The 27,418-nt window shown below is 43.9% G+C and overlaps 1 protein-coding gene across 1 annotated transcript in view; it reads left to right on the plus strand.

Moving 5' to 3' along the window:
* The window catches only part of ALG1 (ALG1 chitobiosyldiphosphodolichol beta-mannosyltransferase), a 634,420-nt gene that overhangs the window by 473,051 nt on the left and 133,951 nt on the right, over nt 1-27,418 (plus strand). Inside the window, exon 11 of the mRNA XM_044089785.1 lies at nt 26,890-27,004. Within this exon, the coding sequence (XP_043945720.1) occupies nt 26,890-27,004 (115 nt within the window). The remainder of the gene's footprint in view (nt 1-26,889; nt 27,005-27,418) is intronic.

Consider the following 27,418-nt stretch of genomic DNA (forward strand, 5'->3'; position numbering starts at 1 on the left):
TTAGTCATTAGGGTGGTGGGGTTTTATTGGTGGGGGGTTTGTGGGTGGGTTAGTGAGTTCGGGGCCAGGGTTGGGGTGCACATCTCCACTCAGAATGAGTTTGGAGAGAGTGTTGAGTATATGTTTGATATATGTGTTGAAAAATGTGTTGTATTGTATGGATAGTTTGTGTTGATAATGGTAGGGAGTTTGATACTTTAGACGTTGTGCTGGGAGGAGACGTTTTGTGGTTTGGGTGGTGAAATTATGTAATGGATGTTTGGGGGGGGTTGATGTGAGTGTGGATTGAAAGTGGTTAGGGTTTATCACTGTATTACAATGGTAGGATGTATTGTAAGAAAGAAAAGTGCAGGAAGGATTAGAAATGTGTTTGGTAGTGATATGATTATGTTGGGTGGGTTGTGGTATTAGATGGTAGGTAGTGTAGGGGATGTGGAGATATTTGTGAGGTGTGGAGTGATAGGTGGATTGAGTGTGGGCATGTTTCTAAGGTTGCAGTAAATGTGGCTGTAGTGGAGGCGGGTGGAATATAGGGGCAGGGAGGGGAGCGCAGTGAGTGTAGCGAACGAAGTGGGCAATAAACCCGATTTTGCACTGAACTAAATTAGTATTTGTGCCCTGAAATATTCTGCACTGAACTATATTATTATTTGTGCCCTGAAATATTCTACACTTTAAAGACAAACTACTGTGAGTAATTTAGCTGGGGGTTTGAAGCTGGAAATGCAGGAATAGTGATGGGTGAGGGTTTGCTAAGAGAGTGCAGAGAGGGCTAAAACGCTGGCCTGATCGAGTGTGTGCTGCTCCTATTTGTACAAGAAAAGGCTGTAACATACGCAGTTACTCTATAATTTTGCATGTAAAAGTAAAACTAATTGCAGCAGTCATCAGTATCTTTGGGGCTGTACAGTTTATTTCCCGAGTTGCTTATTCCTTGGTGGACAGGCGCACGCAGGATAACCAAGTACATCAAGGGTAGAAACTGTGATGGAGAGAAGGGAATAGAGTTAGGCTATTTGCATTAAGATAATAGAGTTAGTTAGATTGGCGAAGAGTGAAAAATAGAGGTACAATTTTACAGTTCTTAACGTTATGCTAACTTGCAGATAGTGGCTATTCAGAACCATGCATAGAGTTTTAAGCAAAAGAGCTACTGAAAATGCTCATTATAGTTTAAAATAAAACTCAAAAATGCTTGTAACCCTACTGTACTCTATGCATTAACAGATAGCAAACACTTCTAAGGCTGTAATTGTCTATAGAGAGGCTTACTAAGCCGCGTTATTGTGCTGATGCTGTTAATAACATTTACCGCAATTTCAGTGGTTTATAGCGGTTAAATGAGTGACTGATTAGGCTATGACACTATGATGTCAAACTAATACAGGAGAGAAACCAACAGTTGTTAATACATTAGCTAGACACTCATTCCATGCGTTAGGCAACAAACAGAGAATTAGATTCAGCTGTAAACAGTGCCAAAAAAGCAGGAACAAGCAGGAAACAGTATATGACAAAACTGGTGCACAGTCTAACTAGCATGAGGCACGTACTATGCCGATACAACACTACCAGAGTCTAATTCTAGGCACATAGTTTAAGCAGTGAAAAACAATAAAATAAAAGTAAAAATGCACAGGGAGCACACACTCGATGCAGGTCGCCGATTTGAAAATGGCACCTTGTAGGTACTATCATGTTCCCAAAAAGATGAGTACCTAAAGCAGTTAGTCGAAAACCTTGAAAAAAAAATTATTAAAGGGAGGCAAGCGCCCCACCCCATAAATTATATATACCAATTCCATGGTTGCACCACAGGGGGAAAAGGGCATATCCACCTAATAGCGTACTACTGCTGCTGTGCACTGTACAACACATTGCTAGGAAGTTCAGTGAAACATTAAATTTTAACACAAAAGTCGCTTGTTAGAAAAAGCTGGCAGCAAAGTTTAGCTAAGCCACCTGATGAGGTATGAGTAAAGGGGAATTAAAACTTCTTTGGGTGTAGACATACTGCCTCTGGAAATTAGATAAGCAAGACAAAAAGCTTTCCGAACTACTGCAGATGAATGATAGTAACTTTCAAAACTATTTCAGAGAAGCAATCAGAAAATTAAGATATTATCAAGAGGTATGCCTACATCCTTTGACAGTGGCTGATTGGAGGGGTGTGATACCTGTCTGTTATGATGTGGAAAAGTTTTGTTTACCAAAATGAACTTTACTACATTTTTCACACTTAAGTTAAAAACATTGTCCTTGCACCTATTTCTAACATAGTCTAAACAACTTTGGAGCCTTAGTGAGTCAGTGGAAGATAAAATAACAACTCCTAGTTTAAAGTTGTCTGAACATTTAGATAACCATAGGCAGGGAGTGTTGGGCAGAAGATGTAAGAAATAGCTTCTGTATAGGAGAGGGCCCAACACTGAGCCCGATGGTACACCACTTTTGCTTTCAGAAGTGGCACCTGCAGCTCTAATCACATGTTTCTTTCAGACAACCATCCATGGGAAATAATATAAAAATATCTTGGGCAGATCCAGGTGTGTTTGCTGTATGTACTGCATGGTGACCATTCATTGCCATGGTGACTTTTTTAAAGAAATTAACCTGCTACCTGTATCCAATATGTGGATGACTCCACCTTGATTTGTTCAGCCACCTCCCTGACATATCTAATGACATTAACCCAGAATACTTTCAATGTAGTTGAAAACTGGCTCTCTAACCATCAGCTGATATTAAACCCTAGTCTGCATAGAAATTAATTTCTATATCAAAATTCAAAGTGGGGTGTGAAAAGGTAGGTTTACTATACAGATAGCTACATGCCATGCAGTTCCTGCATGGAAATATGCCAATTCTTTGAGATTTTATTAAACATCTGTTGTTCCTTGTTTTATAACAAAGTTGTCTTTTAAGAGATTTCTTGTTAATAAAACAAAAATGTGGTCTATCATCAATAACCCCATCCAGTTCACTGATTGACCTTAGGATGTTCCAGTTTTTTTCAAAAATTGAGCAAAATGTCCTGATGTTACTGGAATAGGTCACTGGAAACCTAATCATATTAGAATCATTCTTATATCTGTTATTTTCTATACTAATAGTGCCAGAAAAATAAGGTTTGGCTTTGTCTTTCCTTTCCTGTGACACATACCTAATACTGTTCCTAATATCTTTATCACTGTAACCTCTTTCTTTGAACTCTTCTTTTAATGTTAATATTGCTGTATGTAGGCCTTCAGCTGTATTGTGTTGACGGCTAGCCCTCATAAATTGTCCCTTAATGACATTTTTGCTTACATGTCCTGGGTGCATACTTGTCTTGTGTAGGATGCTGTTTCTGCGACTAGGTTTTCTATATACAGAAGTGGTAATGTGTTTATTACCTGGTTTACATAGCTTAACATCCAAAAAATCAAAGGTCTCATAGGAATATTCACATGTAAATCTTAGAAAATCAGTGGTACTATGTAGATGTTCAATTGGTTGTTCCAATTCTTCAGTAGTACCCCCCCACAACAAAAATGCATCATCTACAAAATGTGTATACCATAGAATCTTACTTTGGTATTCATTACCTTGCAATAGATGACTAATTTCCCATGCCACTAGTACTAGGTTGGCATAGCTATTTGCACAGGCTGTGCCCATAGCCACGCCAACCCTTTGTAAATAGAAGTTCTCATTGAAAACAAAAACATTGTTTTCAAGTATAATTTCAGGGAGATCACAAATCAAATTAATTTTGGCAGTACTGTATGTCTTTTTATCATTTAGTAGTTCACGCATCTTTTCAATGCCCCAATTATTGGTTATCACCATGAACAATGATGTAACATCCATGGTGACAAACATATAATTTCAATCTAAATGCAAAATTTTATTATACAATAAATTCAAAAATGCCTTGGTGTCCCTAAGTACAGTCTCACATGACTCTAAAACTGGATGTAGGCATTTCTCAACATAGATAGATACAGCTTCCGTAGCCCACCCTTTACTTGAAACTATCGGTCTCATAGGTGGGCAAGTTATATTTTTATGGACTTTAGGAAGTCCATAAATTATTGGTGTGAGTGGATTTTCTATTTTAAAGTAATCAAACAATTCTTCAGTGATCTGCCTTGTTGCCAGTAAGTCAAAAATAAACACTGAAACCCTATCCACAATCGCTCTAACCTGTCTACCAGTAATCTGTGAATATGTATCACTATCATTCAATAACAGCAACATCTGTTGAATGTAAAATGATTTATCCTTCACGACTACCCCCACCGCCTTTGTCTGCTGGTCTAATTTCAATACAAGATAGTGTTCTCAGCTGTTTCAGTGCCTCAGTTTCCATTGCACTCATATTATGGAACATCACTGGACTATCTCGTGCAAACTCTTCTCTGATTTCTTTTTCACATACTGTACCAAAAGTTTCTATAATGGGGTGTGGTTTTGGCATAAAAACGCTAGGTTGTTTAAAGATATTAACATTTCCCGTCCCAGTATCCTTAAATATTGTTTTCAAAGTCAAAGTGCGTGAGAACAGTTTCAGTTCCTTAAACATGTCTGTTAATGTAGTTCTTTGCTCTGGTATAAAGCTTAACCCTTTATTTAAAACAGACAATTGCGGTTCAGTTAGACAATAATTGGATAGGTTTATTACCAAGTTTTTGATACATGAACTACTAAATGATAAAAAGACATACAGTACTGCCAAAATTAATTTGATTTCTGATCTCCTTGAAATTATACTTGAAAACAATGTTTTTGTTTTCAATGAGAACTTCCATTTACAAAGGGTTGGCGTGGCTATGGGCACAGCCTGTGCAAATAGCTACACCAACCTAGTACTAGTGGCATGGGAAATGAGTCATCTATTGCAAGGTAATGAATACCAAAGTAAGATTCTATGGTATACACGATGTTCATCGTGCATACAGCTGCAGTCATAACAGATGGGTTCTCCTGCCGTCAGGCGGGTCCTCGGTCGGCCGAATTCCAAAGTCTAGGTCCGGCGTCGGTTGTCGTCGCTTCTTCCCTGACGTCAATGCAACAGGGGTATAAAGGAACCAGCCGAAGCCATTTTCTTCAGTCTTTCTTGCCGCGTGGTGCCCGAAGCAGAAGCAGTTCGCAAGTGCCGGTTGGCCAGCTCCTGAGATTACGAATATTTTTCAACCGAAGACTTCTAGAAAGCTAAGTACCCCGTTGGGGAAACTTTTCTTGCCTCAGACCGATGTCAGACAAAGTTAATAATTGCATTTCATGTGGGAAGCAAATACCGCATAAGGATTTCCATTCCCTCTGTATACCTTGCTTAGGCCCAGACCACGACGTCTCGGCCTGTCGTTTTTGTGCTACATTCAACAGACGCACTATTAAGCGTCGGGCAGAGTTCGCCCAACACTATTTTGGCAAAAAGTTTAATTACAACATGTCGTCGGATACTCCGACTCCAATTTTGAGTAAACGACGTAAAGATAAGGACCGACATACGAGGTCCGCAACTTCTACCGACACCACGCTAAAGCCGACTACATGTGCTCCGGTTCTCAGCGAGGCGCCTATGCAGCCCCTGACTACCGATGACACTTCATTAGCGGTGTCTCCTGTGCCCGAGGTCGCAGGCTCTTCGGCCCACACCCCGACTACAGATACCGAAGTCACTCTTGGCGGGGAAACTCAGAGTTCAAACAGGCCTGCCACCACTCAATGTGTCTTCAGGCCTTCTTCTTCTTTTTCCATTAAGGCTTATACTAAATCTAAAGCAGCCATGCATTCTAAAAGGCAAGTTCCACAGGGCCCATCTCAAGGCCCCATGCCTAAGAAGCAGATGCTGAAAATGGCTGAGGATTTGATTACTCTTATCAGGGGTTCTCAACTCCCCCCGGACAAAAGGCCCAGAGTGGAGGAAGAATATCTTTCCTCTGACCAGGCCTCCATTACTTCAGAGCATTCTGAGGACCAGGAACATTCTTACTCCCCTTTCGAAGATTCTGATGCAGAGGAGTCCATTCCCTCTGTCTCCCCCACTGAGGATTACTCTTTTGGGAAAACCTTGCATACCTTGAGGGAACACTTCCACTGGGAAGGCCAAGAGTACTCAGACTCCAAGAAAAGGCTCAGGGATTTCCTCTTGCTCCCTCAGCACAGGCCTCTGGCTATTCCTCCTGTCTTAGATATATTAGATGATGTGTATTCAAAAGCCAGCCTTAACCCAGATTCTTTACCTCCAGCTCCAGTCAAGCCTGACAGGTATTACAGGGTGCCTGATTCACACCAATTCCTATACAAAAGCCATACGGCTGATCCAGAAACTATTTCACAGGGTCCCAAGGGAATTAAGACCTCCACTGCCAAAAATCCATTACCTTCGGAGAGAAATTCCAGAGCTTTAGAAAGGTGGGGAAAAAAGGTATGCACCTCGGCCACTTTAACCATGAGGGCATTAAACTGTCAGTTCCATATGTTAAAGTATCAAAAGTTTTTGTTATCTCAGTTGAAAAGCAAAATGTCACAACCTGAACAACCAGACTTGAAGGAGTTGCAGGATTTGTTGCACAGTGCAGAGCAAGTGGGTAAACATACCTTGCAATGTGGTTTTGATGCTTTAGAAGCCTCTTGTAGAGCTGCTGTTACAGGATCAGTCATACGTAGACATACTTGGCTCAAAGAGCAAACCTTACCAGATCATGTCAAAGCTAAATTACTAGATGCACCTCTTCAAAAAGATGTGTTGTTTGGTGTTAAAGCTGAGGAGGTATTAAAGAAAATGGAGGAAAAGGCAAAATCAATGCAAACAGTGAAAGATTTCCTACAAGTACAACCGCCACGTTTCAGTAGAAATTGGCCTTCAAAAAATTGGTCCTTTCCAGCCACAGACAGACCTCAAAGAGGTAGATACAGGCGCCCGAGAAGTAGAGGGCAATCTCAGGGATCATTTAGAGGCAGACAATGGCAAACACCTACACCAAGAGGGGGTGAGGATAGTTCACAGCCATTCAGAAAGCAGACTCAATGACTTTCCCCTTTGCATGCCAAGCAAGGCTCAAGTGGCAGCACCTTTAGGTGGAAAACTGGCATTATTCTCGAAAAATTGGCATATTGTCACAAAAGACAAATGGATCCTGGACATTATAGACAGAGGCTACAGATTCCACTTTCACACCCTTCCAAAAATGAGAGGCATACCAAACCTGCCAAACAATCAAAGGGCAGAGGCACAAAAACAAATTTCAGATCTCATGGACATGAAAGCTATTCAAGAGGTACCTGCACAAGAACAGGGACAAGGTTTTTATTCCAGACTATTCCTGGTACCATGGAAGGGCAAAGATTGGAGACCTATTTTGGACCTATCCATCCTAAACACATATTTACTCATACCAAAGTTCAAGATGCTCACATTACAGCAACTTCTTCCCATGCTGGGCAAGGAGTCTTGGCTGGTGACATTGGACCTCAAGGAGGCATACCTGCATGTCCCAATCAGACAAGATTGCAGATGATACCTCAGATTTCTTGCAGATTCATCCCATTATCAATTATCTGCATTGTCCTTTGGCTTATCTACTGCGCCCAGAGTGTTCACGAAATGCCTGGCATCAGTAATTGCCTTCTGCAGACTTCAAGGGATACAAATATACCCATATCTGGACGACTGCCTGATCCAAGCGGACAGCAAACACACTCTTCTGAAACACCTGGCGTTTGTAATAATGTTGTTGAAATCTCTGGGATACACAGTCAACAAAAAGAAGTCAAGACTAATACCCTCTCAAACAATAATCTTCCTGGGTGCCAGCTTGGATACAAACACCCAGATGGCCTACCTCACGCCAGAGAAACAAGGGCAATTAACTCAATACTTCAGAAAACTGGCAACCTTCACCAGGCTGACTGCAAGGAAAATCCTGCAGGCTCTGGGTTTCATGGCATCTTGCATCCTACTAATCCCATGTGCAAAGCTGCATATGAGGAAACTTCAATGGTACCTAAAAAACTTATGGTCTCAACACAGCCACAGTTTGGAAACAATCATACCACTGATTCCATGTCTTCAAAAGGAATTTCTGTGGTGGGCTCAAGCATGCCAAAGAAACATAGGTCTCCCATTCTGCAAGCCTCAAGCTAATCAAGTCATCACAACAGACGCCTCGGACTACGCCTGGGGGGCGCACATGACAGATCGGTGTATTCAGGGCAAATGGTCACAAAAAGAAAAGCACCTACACATCAATCAAAAGGAAATGCTAGCAGTAATAAATGCTATTATGGCTTTCAAAGACCTACTGCATCCAGGGCCGCTATTGATAAGAACAGACAACACCACAGTGATGTGGTACATAAACAAACAGGGAGGAACTCATTCATATCCCCTGTGCAGACTAGCCATGTCCCTTTGAAACACGGCTCTGGAATTGCAAATCCAACTTCAAGCACAATTCCTGCCAGGAAAGGAAAACACACTGGCAGACAACCTGAGCAGAAATATGACAGATCCACACGAATGGAAGTTGCATCCTCAAGTTTTTACAATGATAATTCAAGCATGGGGAAGGCCAGACATAGATCTCTTTGCCACCCACAGAAATTACCAATTGACAAAATTCTGCTCAAGGACCTTTCATCCACAGGCCTGGAAAGTGGACGCACTCTCTTTCAGTTGGACAACAATGATGGTTTGTGCCTTTCCACCTCTTCCACTGCTGGCCAAAGTTCTATTAAAAGCCAGAGCAGACAGACCAAAGATGATCCTCATTGCTCCAGACTGGCCAAGAGAACACTGGTACCCACTCCTGAGGAGCCTGACGCATTCCCCACCATGGATCCTGCCACTAATGCCTCTTCTACTGACTCAACACAACTTCAAAACTCTTCACAGTCAGCTGAAAACACTCAATCTAGCTGCATGGAGAATTCCTTAAATTCACAGCAGACCCTACTCTCCAAGGAGGTGCAGGATGTCATTTTGGAGGCCAGAAGGCCTTCTACTAGAAAAGCCTACTCCACAAAATGGAAACGGTTTTGTGTCTGGAATCAGAAAAAGGGTCAGAATCCTGGAATACTAAATTTACCTCAAATACTACAGTACCTAGCCGAGCTGCTAAGCAGTGGACTTTCATTCTCTTCCATCAAAATCCATGCCTCAGCCATTTCTGCAGAGTACAATACTTATCCCCCTTTATTCTCTCACCCTCTCTTAAGTAATCCTTCATTTATGCCAAAGGTAGTATCCAGAGTAGCCTTGAATCAGGCTATCCACTTACCTACGTTTTACCGTAATCCACAAAACAAAGGGGAGAGGCTACTACATTCCTTGGACATTCACAGACAGCTCCGTTATTATTTGGACAGAACAAAGCCTTTCAGAAAATCAGAGCAACTCTTTGTGTCCTATGCTACAGGTGCTCAAGGGAAGCCTATTTCCAAACAGACAATCTCAAAACGGATAGCCCACTGCATACGTTTCTGTTACTCTTTTCATGGTAAAACTGTACCTACAGGCATCAGACCTCACTCCACAAGGGCCACAGCTACCTCTGCTGCCTTCCTCAGGGGGGTTCCTACCAAAGATATTTTGGAAGCAGCCACTTGGAGTTCTGTACATACTTTCTCCAAGCACTATCACCTACCATTATACTCCAAAACCAGAGCGGGCTTTGCCACTGCAGTCTTGCAGGGCATCCTGGCTCCACCTAGTTCAACTTAGTGCCTACCAGCCCTTTATTAGCTTTGGGATTCTACCCATCTGTTATGACTGCAGCTGTATGCACGATGAACATAGTACAGTTTTGTACCTACCATAAATGTAGATGTTCGAGTGCTAATACAGCTGCAGTCCAGGTTTCCCTCCCTCCTTCCCCTCTGGGAACAGGCCTTATGGCTAACACCTCCTCATACAACCTTATGGGGGTATTCTTTTATGGTGTATTTGCTTGCAACTACTGTTTTTTTTTTTTGGTTATATTGCATTTGCTTTACTACATAAATTTATGTTTTGCCTTCCTTCTGGGGGCATCTGACATCTGGGGCAAGAAAAACTGAAGAAAATGGCGTTGGCTGGTTCCTTTATACCCCTGTCGCACTGACGTCAGGGAAGAAGCGACGACAACCGACGCCGGACCTAGACTTTGGAATTCGGCCGACCGAGGACCCGCTTGACGGCAGGAGAACCCATCTGTTATGACTGCAGCTGTATTAGCACTCGAACATCTACATTTACGGTAGGTACAAAACTGTACTTTTTGTAGGTGATGCATTTTTGTTGTTGGGGGGTACTATTGAAGAATTGGAACAACTGATTGAACATCTACATAGTACCACCGATTTTCTAAGATTTACATGTGAATATTCCTATGAGACCATTGATTTTTTTGGATGTTAAGCTATGTAAACCAAGTAATAAACACATTACCACTTCTGTATATAGAAAACCTAGTTGCAGAAACAGCATCCTACACAAGACAAGTATGCACCCAGGACATGTAAGCAAAAATGTCATTAAGGGACAATTTATGAGAGCTAGCTGTCTACACAATACAGCTGAAGGCCTAGATACAGCAATATTAACATTAAAAGAAGAGTTCAAAGAAAGAGGTTACAGTGATAAAGATATTAGGAACAGTATTAGGTATGTGTCACAGGAAAGGAAAGAGACAAAGCCAAACCCTATTTCTCTGGCACTATCAGTATAGAAAATAACACATATAAGAATGATTCTAATATGATTAGGTTTCCAGTGACCTATTCCAGTAACATCAGGAGATTTTGCTCAATTTTTGAAAAAAAATGGAACATTCTAAGGTCAATCAGTGAACTGGATGGGGTTATTGATGATGGAGCACATTTTTATTTTAGTAACAAGAAATCTCTTAAAAGACAACTTTGTTATAAAACAAGGAACAACAGATGCTTAATAAAATCTCAAAGAATTGGCACATTTCCATGCAGGAACTGCATGGCATGTAGCTATCTGTATAGTAAACCTACCATGTTAAGTTGTCTATCTCGCCTTCATTCTTGCTGGATGGGTTCGGAGCCGACCTCGGCTCCGACTCGGCCACTCTAAAAGCTCGAGAGTTGGTTCTACCGGCTCGAGGCTCCCCTTATATCCCACAATGCTAGGCGGTATTACCTCAGATCTCATTTGCCGCTACAGCGATCGAGGTGTATTGTTTCTACCAGCTTCAGGTCAGTTATTATAGATTACTCTATAGTTAAATTAAACCCCTTTAATTTAGTTTTTTATAGTTAATTCCCTTAACTTAGTGGATTTTGACCCTTTCCTACCTTTTTATCCACCCTTTTTTCCTCAAGAACTTATTAGTTCTTCCCTCAGGCCTTCGGGCCCTTCCATCCCCTTATTAATGGAGTGTATGTGTTTTTTAGGGATTTAAAAAAAAAAAAAAAAAAGAACTAATTTTTTTTGGTTAACCTTAGTGGACAGTGTAATCGGTGTGTTTGTGTGTGTGGTGGTTACACTTTTTCCTTAAAAATGTCCAAGGATTCAAAGGTCTCAGGCTTCAAGAAGTGTGACTCGTGCTGTCAGAAAATGTCTCTGACAGACGGTCACACTTCTTGTGTACTGCCTGGGACCTTTACACCTGCAGGACTCTTGTGCTGTATGCCATGGCTTCAGCCCTAGAGTCCTGCAGGAAAGAAAAAACAAGCTTATCTTAAGAGGCTTGCTTAAGCCTGAGGGTTCCCCTTCTGCTACTTCGGGTAAACCCTCTAAGGCTCCTAGGTCCTCGACTCCAGCTTCTGAGTCGAGGCCTAAGGCTTCGAAACCTACTACTACATTGGCTCCGGCTGGAGCCGATGAGACTCGAACTGCAACTTCTGTGGTTCCCTCGGCTCCGGCTGGAGCCGAGGCATTGGAAATTTCTGGGTCGGCTCCGATCAGACCATCGGAACCGACATCTAGAAAGAGGTCCAGGTCACCGTCCCTTGGCTCCGTTCATTCGGCTCCAGCATCTCCCTTGCTGTCTGAACGGAGCCATAGATCTCACTCCTCTAGATCATCGAGGCTTTCGGATCATGACCTTCAGAGGGTAGTGAGTCGACTTCTTAAGTCCGAGGCACTGGCCCAAATGCTTCAGAGCCCGACTCATCAGTCGATGCTTAACCCTATCCCTCAAAATGTTCCTCCTCCGACTCCTTTGAGCTCGGAGCCGGGGCGTTTCGGAACCGAGACTGTGGTAGCGTCGGAACCGATACAATTGTCTTCGGTTCCGTCGTCGGCTCCGATTTCTTCCTTGGAAGAATCTCGGCGCCGGACTTCCCTCGTCGGCTCCGAGGGGGTGAGTGGCATCGGACCCTTGTCCGACCCCGCTCTCCCTCTTGGCGCTTCGGCGCTGGTGAGTTTGGCTCCGACATCGGCCTCGGAGCCATCGCTGTCGGTGCCGAGGGAGGTTCTCAGTTTATCGGAGCGGGGACCTTTGGCTCTGCCTGACAGGGGTGCCTTCGAGGTCATGCGGAGTGTGTTGGAACCCGGTTCAACTCCACAGTCGGTTCCATCCGTCCCTCCCTCTTCGGTGCCTCAGGTTATGTCTGCTCACTCCCTCATCCCAGACCGCAGAGAGCCAGCTCCTCAAGAATCCCCTGTGGGGATCTCATCCTCTTCCGAGGCCTCTCCTGAATTGGCAGGGGAGCCCCCTAGGAAGAGAAAGTGTAAGAGGAAGCACATAGACTCACCTGAGTCTGTCACCTCCGACACAGATTTAGAGGATTCCGAGGGTTCCCCCCGTTCCCCTTCTGAAGATGTCTCTTTTGCAGACATTCTAGAGATCCTGAAACAGAGGGGAAATTGGCCAGCCCTTAACCCTTCGGAGGATGAATCTGTGTATCTTGAGGCGTTGGCTCGCCCTTCCACCTCCTGGGTGTCCCCCTTGACCCCCTCATGCAGGTGGTAGCAAAAAAGGCTTGGACGGCTCCTGACTCAGTGGACCCCACCCCCAGGAGACCTTCAAAGTTTATCACAGCACCAGCAGATAAACAATTTCTGACTAAGGGAGTTTCTGTGGATGCTATGGTGGTAGCTGCTGCCACTAAGAAGGAGCTAGCTGATCCGTCGGTGCCTGTTCATCCTCCTGACAAGAAATCTAGGTCTATGGACAGGTACGGGAAGCGGATGTTTTCGTCAGCGACTTTTGCTATGCGTTCGCTGAACTACCTATGCCATTTCACTCGTCTTCAAAGAGACTTGATCAAGGAAGCGAGTGAGATTTTGAAGGACCCTACAGCTGCGGGTTTTCAGGACAAGATGAACGCTCAGCTGGCTACCCTAAACTCTATAGCTAACTCCTCCATGCGCCTCCTTTCATATGCGGCTGATGGAGGGAGCAGAGCCGCAGGGACAGGTGTGGCCTTACGCCGGCATGCCTGGATGCGGCTATGCAATTTTGCGGACCCCTTTAAAACGTCTTTCACTAATTCCCCGTTTGATGGATCATCCCTTTTTGGTCCTCAAGTGAAAGAAACCTTGACAAGGTGCGAGACAGATGGCAAAACTCTTTCTGCCGTCGGAGTCCGTTTTTCTACTCCTTCTAGACCTTACCCCAAAGGCCAGAAAAGTGGAAAGATGTGGTTCCCCAAACAATCTCAAGGGACTTTGCCTGACGCACAGAGTCGGTTCCCCTCTAGAGGCAGAGGGGGGAACAATAATGGTAGACGTCGCCCTAGAGGCAGGGGGGGTCCGCAGAACCAGGGCAATCGAGAAACCTTTTCCGATAAGCCCTTCCAGCATCCCTGAGGTGTTGCCCGACTGTCCACCTTCGGAGGCAGTCGGGGGAAGATTATCACTGTACCCAGAAGCCTGGCGATCCCTAACTCAAGACAAGTGGGTACAGTCCATCATTTCCAAAGGCTAGTCCATTCCGTTCTTTCGCATTACAAATCAATCAAAAAAATCCCTTCCAGATGTTCCACCCACTCAAAGGGATCAAGCAGCGTTGGAAATATCAAAGTTGCTTGCAAAAAGAGCCATTCAGCCAGTGCCAGCAGACCAGCAAGGATCCGGAATCTACTCCAAGTTCTTTTTGGTTCCAAAGAAAACAGGGGACTGGAGACCCATTTTGGATCTCAGTATCTTGAACAAGTCTGTCAAGAAAATAAGATTTCGGATGGTCACGCTACTATCCATCCTACCCCTATTGGGAAAGGAAAACTGGATGTGCTCTATAGACCTCCAGGATGCGTACTATCATATAAAAATGAACAGACGCTCCAGGAGATTCCTCCGCTTCAGGCTGGGAACCAGTCACTTTCAATTCAGAGCCCTGCCCTTTGGACTCACCACTGCCCCCTGGGTGTTTACCAAATGCATGGCAGTGGTAGCTTCTCACCTGAGACGTCAAGGATTCCAGGTGTTTCCATACTTAGACGACTGGCTCCTCACAGCTCCTACCAAGCATCTTCTTCTACTTGCCAGAGACTACACCTTTCACATTTTTCAAAAGTTAGGTATCTCAATAAATTGCGAAAAGTCTGTTTTGTCGCCTTGTCGTGCTATTACCTTCATAGGCACAAATCTAGACACAGTCAACATGTCTGCGAGACTCACAGACCAAAGAATAGCAGACATACACAAACTGGTCCCCCTTCTCTTCCACAGCAACAGAATCAAAGTCAGATTAGTTCTAAAAGTACTGGGGATTATGGCGGCTGCTATCCCTCTACTTCTTTTAGCCAGATTTCACATGAGAATCCTTCAATGGATGCTCTTCACACAATGGTCATACCAACAACTTCCGATGTCCCAGACCATTGTGATTACGCAAGCATGCAAGAATCATCTTCTTTGGTGGATTTCTTTCCCCCAGCTCTTCCTAGGAAGACCCTTTGTCCTTCCCCCTCCGGTTGCTACTCTGACTACGGACGCCTCCCTGATCGGGTGAGGGGGTCATTATCTGGGCAGAACAGTTCAGGGCATATGGCAACCAGTCGAACGCCACTTGCATATAAATGTTCTAGAGATGAGAGCAGTGCTTCTAGCGCTGCAAGCCCTTCAAGACTCTCTTCCCTTGGGAACGATAGCAATTCAGACGGACAACATGTCTGTAGTGTGGTATATCAACAAACAAGGCGGAACCAGGTCCTACCCCCTATGTCGAGAAGCACTCAGACTGTGGCAATGGGCGATTTCTTCTCAGCGGTTTCTGATAGCAACGCACATCCCCGGGAAGTCCAATCTTATCGCGGACAAGTTGAGCAGAGATATCCTCATGCCTCACGAGTGGTCTCTAAAAGATTCTATCTTGGAGAAAATTTTTCTCAAGTGGGGTTAGCCTTGCTGCGACCTTTTTGCTACTCCCCAAAACAGCAAGTGCAAAGATTATTTCACCCTCTTCCCCTTACCAGGCCAGCCCAGCAGAGACGCTCTAGTCCAAGTTTGGCCCCGGGGACTTCTGTATGCATTCCCTCCCTTCCCACTAATCTCTCAAGTAATACAGAAAGCTATCGCTCAGAAGGCCTCATTGATCATCATTGCTCCTTACTGGCCTCGACAGGTTTGGTTCCCCTTTCTACATCAATTTCTGTTGGAGCATCCCTGGCATCTGGACCTAGTTCCAGATCTTTTGATCCATCAGTCGGGTCAGTTACATCGCTCCCTCCCCTCTCTGAACCTCACTGCTTGGTTCCTCCAGTTCCAACCTTAGCCAGGCTTCCTCAAATATCTCACTCTGTTCGAGATATTTTGATAGCTTCCCATAAATCTTCCACTCGGAAGATTTATCTTAGTAAGTGGAAACGTTTCGCCTATTGGGCTCAAGGAAGGGACATGGATCCTTTCACTGCTCCCATCCAAATAGTCCTTGATTTTCTAGCTGAACTTTTCCATGCAGGTTCATCTCCTTCTACTCTTAAAGTTCAATTGGCAGCCATATCTAACTTTCATGTGGGCATCTCAGATTCTGCCATCATGTCTCACAAGCTTTGCAAAGCTTTCTTGAAGGGAGTTTTTCTTCTTAGACCTCCTATAAGAAATCCTCCTCCCTCTTGGGATCTTAATTTAGTTCTCACATCTTTAATTCTTCCCCCTTTTGAACCTGCAGCTTCCTGTTCAATGAAATTGCTATCCTGGAAGACTCTCTTTCTGGTAGCCATTACTTCAGCTAGAAGGGTCTCAGAGCTTCATGCACTCAGCAGTCGACCACCGTATCTTTTGTTTCATAAGGATAGGGTATCCTTACGGACCAATCCATCCTTTTTACCTAAAGTAGCCTCCGTGGAAAATCTAAATCAAAACATTGACCTCTCTGTGTTTTTTCCTAACAGGTCTGAACAAAAATTGCATTGGCTAGATGTCCATCGTCAATTAAGGTATTATTTGGATAGGACCAAACAGATCAGAAAAACTGACCAGTTGTTTGTCTCTTATGCAGAAGGCAGAAAGGGCCTTTCAGTTTCGAAGGTATCACTTTCCAGATGGCTAACATCCCTGATTTCCTTTGTGTATGAAATTAGACACCAAAAGTTGCCTAACAAACCTAAGGCCCATTCGACTAGAGCTTTGGCTACTTCTATAGCTTTCCAAGACAGGCTGCCTATTGATACCATTTCATGCAGCAGCTACATGGGCTACTCCTCACACTTTTATTTCTCATTATAAGTTGGATCTAGCTTCTAGACATAGAGCTAGTTTTGGTTCCACTGTTCTCAAGAGTCTGTTCCGATAGGCCACCCGGGACAAGGTGCTAGGGACGCTGTCCCATCCAGCAAGAATGAAGGCGAGATAGACAACTTAACATATAGAAGTTATGTTCTTACCATAACGTTCCATGTTAGTTGTCTTCTTCTCGCCTTCTTTCTAAGGCCCCACCTCCTTCCCCCTAGCCTGGACAGACCTAGAGGAGTTTGATTGTGACCTCTCTTTCTTCCACCTCTATTGTATATGTATATGCTATACTTTGCATATATCCCTTCATCAGGTTTCAGGTCACCTTCTTCCTCTCCTTTTATAGAGGTGGTGTTTCCTTTTTCCAGTAGTTCTGGATTTATTATTGGCTGGGCCTAGCTTACAAATGAGATCTGAGGTAATACCGCCTAGCATTGTGGGATATAAGGGGAGCCTCGAGCCGGTAGAACCAACTCTCGAGCTTTTAGAGTGGCCGAGTCGGAGCCAAGGTCGGCTCCGAACCCATCCAGCAAGAAAGAAGGCGAGAAGAAGACAACTAACATGGAACGTTATGGTAAGAACATAACTTCTGTTTTTCACACCCCACTTTGAATTTTGATATAGAAATTAATTTCTATGCAGACTGTAAAACACAGCACTTAGTTTACTTCCGTTTTTGTACTAAATGTTTTTGTTTTTTACATAGGGAAAACCAATAGATGCCTCAGAACATCTAAGTCTTAAGAGATATAACTAACAAGAAGGATACTAATGCTCTAGCGAAACATGTTAACTGAGGACACGCAACATATATTTAATTTTATGGTGCTAGAGATTATTGAACAAAACATTAGAGGGGGTGATATAAACAACAGGGTAGAAGAAATAGAGCAGAAATGGATACTACAACTACAGGCAGATAAACCACCAGGGCTAAATGGTGCAGTTTCACTGAAACCCTTCCTGAAAGCTAGGTCTCTGAAACATTGAATTTATTGGTTTAATTATATGACACATTTTTTATTACTATTTTTTGTATGCTACTTTAAAGCTTAGAATTTTTTAATTATTAATTAATGATGTCATATAGGATGTGGCATCTGATTGGTCAGTATTAATTTAAATTTAGTTGTTTTTTTGTATGAATGGAGTCTGAAGAAGCGATTAGTTGTAAATCGTGAAAGTGCTTACTCTTGTGTGTTTTATTAAAACTGTTTGAATTCACCGAGCCGTGGTCAGTTCATTGCTTTATTTTTATTTTAATTCTGCTCTGAGGTGTAAACCGGGCATTTATCCAGTTTGTGGAATTTGTTTTTCATACTTAAAGGAAAATGTCTCTGATTTATGGCCTGCTTTCATATGGGAAGATGATCCATGTAGTGTTGTGGCCATATTTGTGAGGAGATCATCAAGGGTATTTGTGCTTCTAGTAGGTTGGTTAACTATTTGTACAAGTGATTTAGCATGTATAATGTTAAGACAACATTGGGCATGCCAGCCATTGGAAGTGTAGGTCAGCCAGTTTATTGATGGATATTTGAAATTCTTGAGTAGAAAGATAATGGCTGGTTTAATGGGAATTTAAGATAAGGTGTTAAGATAGAATCTTTGTACAGAAAGGGACTTAGAGGCTGTTCTGTAGCCGAAGTGGTAATTAATCTTGTTTGAGGTGATTTAGACATCATCCACAGCCCTTTTTCCCCATTTTTTTGCACGTGGTCAATGAGTCACATCACATTGACAAACATCTAATGGTAATATTCACACTTCTGAGTGGTTAGCCCTGCCACAGTTGTTCTTCCATACTACATACATGCATGTGCAGTCACACCTATGGCCTATTAAGTATGCCCAGTCCACCTACTGCATTGCTTTAAAATGTGGGAGGACACCAGAGCACCCAGAGAAAATAAGTTCAATTATGGTATCCCAAGAAGTCAGTTGTGAGCTCATGTTTTCCTTGAAAAATGCTGATACTCCACCACATTTGCCAAAAGGTCTGAAGACAAGATGGGCACTAAACCCAGGAATGGAGGGAATGCTTTCTTTCTTTGAAACCATGCATCTCAAACTACATTTGTATGAATGTGTTCAGGTTATAGGACTTCCAGTCCAAGCATTTTTGCTACACTCCTGGGATTAATTAGAGCCACTATAATGGGCTCCCTGTTGAAATGTCAGCGCTTGAAATGCCAATTGCTGACAAGCTGAAAAAAAAACACTGAAAACCCAGAGAAAAGCAAATCTCAAAAGTTGCTCTTATCCTTAAAACTGCTTCATTGCCCAGATCGTGACTGAAAGTTGGTCCTAGGAGCAGCCCACCTATTTAGTTAAAAAATAAGTAAATAAATTCATTTTGTCTGGAGTTCACCTTCTCATGTGTTGGCATAAGGGGCTAACATGTCACTCATTTCTGAGAAAGAAATACATTTCTCATTTATAAGAAGCAAATCTGGCTCAAGTCGATGGATTTTAATTAACAAACAGGCGTGGTGCTGACATAGTAGTGCTTGGTCCAAGTCCTCTGTATGTTAGAACTAAAGTTTATGCAAGAAAAGAAATCACATTGACATATGGACCAATGAGTGTAAGAATAACCACATATTGTTTGAAAGTATATGTATAATGGAACTTTATTTTATTTTACTATTTCTATTTGAAAAACTGAATAAAGAATTTTTTGAAAAAAAATGAATAACCACATATTGTGATTGATTGAATCACTTCACTTGTTCCTACATTTAAGATTCTTTTTCATAGTTGCTGTAAAAGTGAGTGCCTTACTTAGCTATACTTTGTATAGCCTTGAGCTTTTCTTGTTCACATACTTTAAATTATTTTTTACCATGCCGTATTATTACACCTGCAGTTAGCAGAGGTCACTTTTAGAATTACAGAAAAGGTACATTGCTAGTACTGCAGAAAAGCCCATTGTTTTATTTCAGCTCAGGTTTTGTGTGACTAGTCCAACAATGGAAGTAAATGTTTTTTTTTTTTTTTTTTGGGGGGGGGGGTCATTTTCCTTTTAGCTAACTTTTAACTAATTGTTTTAGCTAACGTTTTAGCTTTTAGCATAACTGCAGTGAATGTTGAAAATGACTAAAAAGACTAACAGCCGTAGCACCTGTGCAGTTCGTCATTTAAGGAGCTGGTTTTATTTCTGAAAGCATTCAAATAAATAGAGTAATACTATTACAAAGTAGTCTTTTTAGCTTGTGTACAGTTTTCCCCCAAGCATCTTGGATGGAGCAAGCAGAGCAAGTTATGTTCATGTTGTGATAGTTCTTTCTGTGTTAAGCTTTCCCTAGGTCACAGAGCCTGTCCAGGAGCCAGTAGACACAATGTAGAAAACATTCCTGGACGGAGCAGTGGTGTATCCCAACATGCATGCCCACTTTCATGGTCTACATACTTATTAATGGATAGTATTTTAGAGAAGCACCAGTTCACCTAACAGAAGTTCTTTTGGATGTGTGATGAAGCTAGGGTACCTGAAGACACCCACAGACAAAGGGTAGTGATACAGACATCACAGAGAAAGCATCCTGCCAGGAACCAAGCTGCAGAACCAAGAGCTGTGAGGCAGCATTGCTAATTAATGTGTCACCCCTCCTTTAAAAAGTTGTAGTAAATGTTAGTTTGACTTAGAGGATGTATCAGTTGCTGTCCCAAAACCAAAATTCTAAGTAGATTTGATTATTTGTACAGTAAAACTTAACACTTTAAGGCATGAGGACTGCAAGTGTCAGCACATGGTTGATACACAACTGCAAGGAAAGCAAGCTTGCTGATTTTACATGTAAAATGTACATGTGGCCTTTTAGTCACAGACTGATAACTTATTGTAACATTTTCTCTGAAAGTTAATGTTCTTAAAGGAGAAATGGAAAATGGTTAAAGTAGAACTATTGTGTGTGTCTGGCACAAAAATTGAATTAGTGTGGTATTCTTTTGCCATCTACTGTTTATCCTGTTCCGTCGTCATCCCATACAAGGATGCAGTCAGCACATATGCAAAGGAAGCATTGTGTGCTAAATTATTTTGTTGCTGTTATTGAATTTAGTTTGACTGTTTTACTCAGTTTAAAGGTAATGTTTTATTTCTGTTTTTAGCACCATAAAGAGTTGAACAGCTTAATGTGAGAGTGTTCAATCTCGCCTTTGTTCTTACACATGGGTTCGGAGCCGATCCTCGGCTCCGTGTCGGCCGCTTGCAAGCTCTGCATCGAGAAGAAGCTCGAGATCACCTAATACCCACAATCCCCCTCTGCCTTTACCTCAGATCTAGTTTGCCGCTGCAGCGTTCGCATCACTGGGTCGAGCTCGAGCACCTGAGATAAGATTTCGAATTTTATTCTTGTATTTTTTCTTGGTACTTTAGTATTATAAAGTTATTTAGTGATAATTTGTGTGTGTGTGGTAAGGTTAAGGGAATCTCGGTACCGTTAAGTTGTAAAACTTAGTTAGAGTTCTCTTCGGGGCCTACCACCCCTTATTGGATTTGACAACCGGATTGACTTTCACTACTGGATTTGACAATTTTACCGGACTTGACTTTTTTACTGGATTTGACTTTTTTCTCCCTTATTGTGACATGTCTGAAAAGGCCAAATCAGGGTTCAAGTGTTGCCAATGTGGGCAAAAGATGTCAGTAACTGACAATCATAGTTCCTGCGTCTACTGTCTTGGCCCTCTCCATCTGCAAGAAGACTGCTCTATTTGTCATTCTTTCAGTGGGAGGGTCATGACAGATAGGCGCAGGAAACTAATGGATAGGGGTTTCTTAAAACCTTCCTTTCAGGAGGCTCTGGATGCTTCTGACCAGGCATCCAAGTCCTCGAAGGAATCGAAGACATCGGAGCCCAAGTCATCGGCTCCGAGCTCTTCGACTAAAGTTAGATCACCGGTTCCACAGACTTCGGGGCCGAGTGTTCAACTGTTGTCAGTTTCCGAGCCTCGAGTCTTGGAACCAGTGATGGAGCTCCCTCCCTCGACACTGTTGAGGTCGGCTCCGTCTTCGGTTCCTTCGACCCGTTCTTCTAAGCTCTCCGACATCAATGTGGACCGTGTGGTGCAGAAATTATTGGAACATTCGGCCCTATCCAAACTTATCTCGGTTTCCACCCAATTGGTGTCGAAACTTGAAGGCCTTCCATTATCTCCATCTGTTCCTCCTCCGAGACCTGTCCAGTCTTCGGAGCCGGAAGAGGCTGATCTGCTGATTGTGGAGCCCTCGGTGCCAGAACCGTCCTTTTCTCGGTCGGCTCCTTTCACCTCGACTCCGTCGGATCCGGTACCGGAGTCTCGGAGCCGACGATCCATCCTTGGTTCCGGGGCCGAGAGTCGAACCGACGTTTCGGTTCCGACTCTTCCTCTCGGGGCCTCGGCGCGGATCGATTCGGCTCCGTCCTCGGGGTCGATGCCTTCGGTGCCTGTCTCGGGGATTCTTCCCATTTCTTCGGAACTGGGAGATTCCTCGACTCGGGACCCGGGGGCCTTCGATCTCATGAGGAAGGTGTTGTCTACCCAGACAACCACATCAGTAGAAGCAGCCTCTCCTCCCCATAAAGGACCGTTATCTTCCTCTGCACCAACGGCCACATCCAAGCGTCGAGCACCGGTGTCTCAGCCACCCCTGGAGGGTGCCCCCTCTTCCTCGGAGGCTTCTTTGGATGCTCCCCCCGAAGAGGTCCCTAGGAAAAGATTGTGTAAGAGGAGACACTTAGATTCTCCACAAGAATCTTTGACATCCGATACTGACTTGGATGAGTCAGAAGGGTCCCCAAAGTCACCTTCAGAAGATGTCTCCTTTTCTGACATCTTGGAGATCCTGAAGCAGAGAGGTGATTGGCAGTCCCTCCCCCCTTCTGAGGATGAGTCAGTCTTGCTGAAGGCATTTGGTGCTCGCCCTTCCTCCTCCTGGGTCACTCCGCCTTCGATGAGTTAATGGAGTTGATTGCTCGAAGGGCGTGGGAGACACCTGACACGGTGGAACCGGTCCCTAGGAAGCCTAATAAGTACATCACTGCACCCCAAGACAAGGCTTACCTCACAAAGGGAGTTCCAGTGGACGCCATGGTGGTGGCAGCGGCCACGAAAAAGGAGATGTCTGAATCTTCCTCATCTGTCCATCCGCCTAACAGAGATTCTAGGACTATGGACAGATACAGGAAGCGCATTTTTAGTTCAGCGGCTTTTTCTATGCGATCCCTGAACTGTTTGACCCATTTTACACGTTTACAGAGGGATCTAGTCAAAGAGCTGGGAGATACCCTCCAGGGTACTACAGATGCTGCGGTCTCAGAGAAAGTTACAGCACATCTAAATACCCTTACATCCATTGTTAACTCATCCATGAGGCTGATATCATACGCAGCCGAAGGATCGAGTAGGGCAGCAGCTTCAGCGATTGCTCTTCGTAGGCAATCCTGGATGCGCTTATGTTCATTTGTGGAAGCCTTCAAGTCTTCCTTTACTAACGCCCCATTTGATGGTGCCACACTTTTTGGCCCCAAAGTAAAGGAGACCCTTACCCGGTGTGAACAGGAGGGAAAGACTCTGTCTGCTGTCGGAGTCCGTTTTTCCACCCCTTCCAGACCGTACCCCAAAGGGCAACGTGGTGGGAAAATGTGGTTTCGAAAACCCCAAGGATCTTTCCCAGGCACACAGGGTGATGCCCCCTCTAGAGGCAGAGGAGGGGGCAGAGGTGGAAGACGCCGCCCTGGCGGCAGAGGGGGTCCGCAAAACCAAGGTGACATTGATACCCCCCCTGGAAAACCTTTCCAGCACTCCTGAGAGGAGGCCCGACTGTCCTGCTCTGGAGGCAGTCGGGGGTCGCTTAGCTTTATACCCTCAGGCCTGGCAAAACATTACTACAGACAACTGGGTAAAAAGCGTTGTTACCAGAGGTTACAGAATACCATTCCTATCCACCCCCATTCTAAAGAGAAAACTCCCAGATGTACCGCCCCATCTGCGAGACCCAGCAGCTATAGAAATTTCAAAGCTGCTAGAAAAAAGAGTCATCCAACCAGTCCCAGCGGACGAAATAGGATTCGGAACTTACTCAAGGTTCTTTTTAGTTTCAAAGAAGACAGGGGACTGGAGGACGATTCTGGACCTAAGCAGCCTCAACACCTTTGTCAAGAAGGAAAAGTTCCGAATGGTCACGCTTCAATCGATCCTTCCATTCCTACAGAAGGACGACTGGATGTGCTCAATAGATCTGAAGGACGCATACTACCACATCAAAATGGCCAGGGCGTCCAGGGATCATTTGCGCTTCCGGCTGGGAGCCAGTCACTACCAGTTTCGAGCCCTGCCCTTTGGTCTGACCTCAGCCCCCAGGGTTTTCACCAAATGCATGGCAGTGGTAGCGTCTCATCTGAGACGCCTAGGATTCCAGGTGTTTCCGTATCTGGACGACTGGCTCCTGTCTGCCACCACCCGGCGTCAACTGATACAGGCCAGGGATTACACCCTACAACTTTGTATTCACCTCGGAATTTCCGTAAATTTCGAAAAATCTTTACTACAGCCATCACAGCATATCTTATTCATAGGAGCGGAATTAGATACGCATCATTTAATTCTAAGGCTTCCTCCAGAAAGGATAGTCGCACTTCAAAACAACATTTCTCTCCTTCTGTCATCCAAAAAATCCCCGGCAAAGCTGGTTCTAAAGGTCTTGGGTCTCATGGCAGCTTCCCTCATTGCGATACCATTGGGAAGACTGCACATGAGAGTTCTACAATGGCTGCTGTTTGCACAATGGTCGTTCCAACAGCTACCTCTGACACACGAAATTCTGATTACAAACACATGCAAATCACACCTAACTTGGTGGCTTCAGACTTGCAACCTTTCCAGCGGAAGACCATTTGTGCTACCCACACCGTCAGCGACGATAACCACGGACGCTTCCCTGATAGGGTGGGGGGGCATCTTTCAGGGACAGACAGTCCAAGGAGAATGGACCAATCTGGAGTACAATCTGCACATCAATGTTCTGGAGTTGAGGGCAGTGTTTTTAGCATTGCAACACTTTGCTCCCCTTCTTCCTCTAGGGACTATTGCAGTTCAGACAGACAACATGTCTGTAGTCTGGTACATAAACAAGCAAGGGGAACCAGGTCTTATCAACTATGCAGAGAGGCCATGAGAATTTGGCAATGGGCGGAGTCCACGGGTCGCTTTCTGATCGCAACGCACATCCCGGGGTCATCCAACGTCATAGCCGACAGGCTGAGCAGAGCAATACTGTTGCCTCACGAGTGGTCCCTCAAACAGTCAATTGCGAACATGATATTTCGCAAGTGGGGCCAGCCTTCCTGCGATCTGTTTGCATCTCCAATGAACGCCAAATGCAGGAGCTACTTTGCCCTATTACCCCCTCCAGGGGAAGTCCCCAGGGACGCGCTGGTGCACGATTGGCCCCCGGGTCTCCTGTATGCTTTTCCTCTGATTGCAAAGTTTCTGCAGAAAGCCAACAACCTTCAGAGGACGATAATCCTCATTGCCCCATTCTGGCCTCGTCAAATTTGGTTCCCCTTTCTATTGCATCACCGCATTCGGGGACCTTGGATGCTGGACCCAGAGCCAGATCTACTGACTCACTCGTCAGGAGTTCCTCACCCATCTCTCGAATCACTCCATCTAGCAGCTTGGCTGCTCCGCTTCCCTTTCTAGCCAGGTCTGATTCCCTTACACCGGCAGTTCAGGATATATTAGTGGCTTCTCATAAAGCTTCCACTACAAAAACCTACACCAGTAAATGGAAGCGTTTCATCTTCTGGGCTAATTCACAACATTTGGACCCTGTTATAGCTCCGTTGAACAAGATCTTGGAGTTTTTGACAGAATTGTTCCATGAAGGAGCTTCTCCTGCCACTTTAAGAGTGCAATTGGCTGCCATTTCTAACTTTCATGTGGAAGAATGTGGTGCGCCTGTTATGGCCCACAGACTTTGTAAGGCTTTTTTAAAAGGATCCTTTCATATCAGACCACCAGTTAGAATTCCTACATCACCTTGGAATCTGAACCTCTTACTTTCTAAATTGATGTTGCCCCCTTTTGAGCCAGCCTCAGTTTGCCCATTGAAATTTTTATCATGGAAAACTCTATTCCTGGTGGCCATTACATCCGCTAGGCGAGTGTCTGAGCTTCAGGCTCTTTCTATTAAACACCCTTATTTAATTTTCCACTCTGACAGAGTATCCCTTCGCACTAATCCATCCTTTCTCCCCAAAGTTTGCTCTACTAATAATATTAATCAGTCCATTGAATTACCCACCTTTTTCAAAAATCACTCTAATAAGTTAGAGTATATGTTGCACAAATTGGATGTCCATAGACAACTCAGGTTTTATTTGGATAGGACAAAAGATCACAGGAAATCTGATCAACTGTTTGTAGCCTTTGCTGACAGCAGGAAGGGTGTAGCAGTTACTAAACGAACTCTTTCCAAATGGCTAACTGATTGTATCACATACGTTTATGAGGCTTCTAATCAAACCTTATCGGTCAAACCTAAAGGACATTCTACGAGATCACTGTCTACATCCTTAGCTCACGCAGCTCGCTTACCATTAGACACGATTTGTGCGGCTGCTACTTGGGCTAAACCGCATACTTTTATCTCTCATTACAAAGTGGACAGGGTTTCTAGGGATAGGGCAACCTTTGGTTCCACTGTGCTCAAGAACGTTCTCCCGTGAGTTCCTCAGGATCATGGAGCTAGGGACGCTACCCATGTGTAAGAACAAAGGCGAGATTGAACACTCTCACATATAGAAGTTATGTCCTTACCATAACGTTCCATGTGGAGTGTTCATCTCGCCTTTGTTCTTACATTCCCACCCTTCCCACCCTTAGGAAGCACGTTCAATTTGGTGCCTGGTCTGGAGTATTCTCCTTCTGCATTGCAGTTGTTGTATTGTATGATACACTTGTGTATATATATATATCTATGTATATATGTATATAGATGATCCTATGATTATGTAAATTTTGGTATGAGTGTGCTTTCTATGGCTGGTTTGCTTGCAAACTAGATCTGAGGTAAAGGCAGAGGGGGATTGTGGGTATTAGGTGATCTCGAGCTTCTTCTCGATGCAGAGCTTGCAAGCGGCCGACACGGAGCCGAGGATCGGCTCCGAACCCATGTGTAAGAACAAAGGCGAGATGAACACTCCACATGGAACGTTATGGTAAGGACATAACTTCTATTTTTGTGTACTTGGCATACTGTCTTTGTTTTTTCTTTCATCTAGGATCTGCAGACTTGGGGGTATGTCTTCATAGGTCTTCAAGTGGCCTGGACCTTCCAATGAAGGTGGTTGACATGTTTGGTTGCTGTTTGCCTGTCTGTGCTATTTATTTTAATTGGTATGTATATTCCATCAATTGATGGTTCATCTTAACATTATAAAAATGTTTGCATGTCTGATGACAGGATTTTGACAAATGTACAAAAAGTTTAAAAACGTAGGAACAGAAATTCTTATTGTACTTGATGCATAGCCCATAGTACCCTGTAAATTGATTTGTAAAAGTTCATTCTAGAATTGACCATGGTTATTGAAAACCTCATACAGAGGTGATGCTCTCCATCTACATCTGTTTCGTGATTTGTCAATGAAAAGTAAATTGCTAACTCGTTGTTCCCTGGCCTCCTCATGTGGCCAATAATTTCAGGTTTCTGGCATGTGACATTTTGATGGGCTTAGAAAAGCACATTTTTAGTCTATCATTACAATAGGAAAAGCCAGTAAGGCTGGGGATTTTGCTATAGGTGACTGT

This window comes from Protopterus annectens, chromosome 12.part0, assembly GCF_019279795.1.
Source record: "Protopterus annectens isolate FY-2018-M chromosome 12.part0, PAN1.0, whole genome shotgun sequence".
NCBI classification, from domain to species: Eukaryota; Metazoa; Chordata; order Ceratodontiformes; family Protopteridae; genus Protopterus; species Protopterus annectens.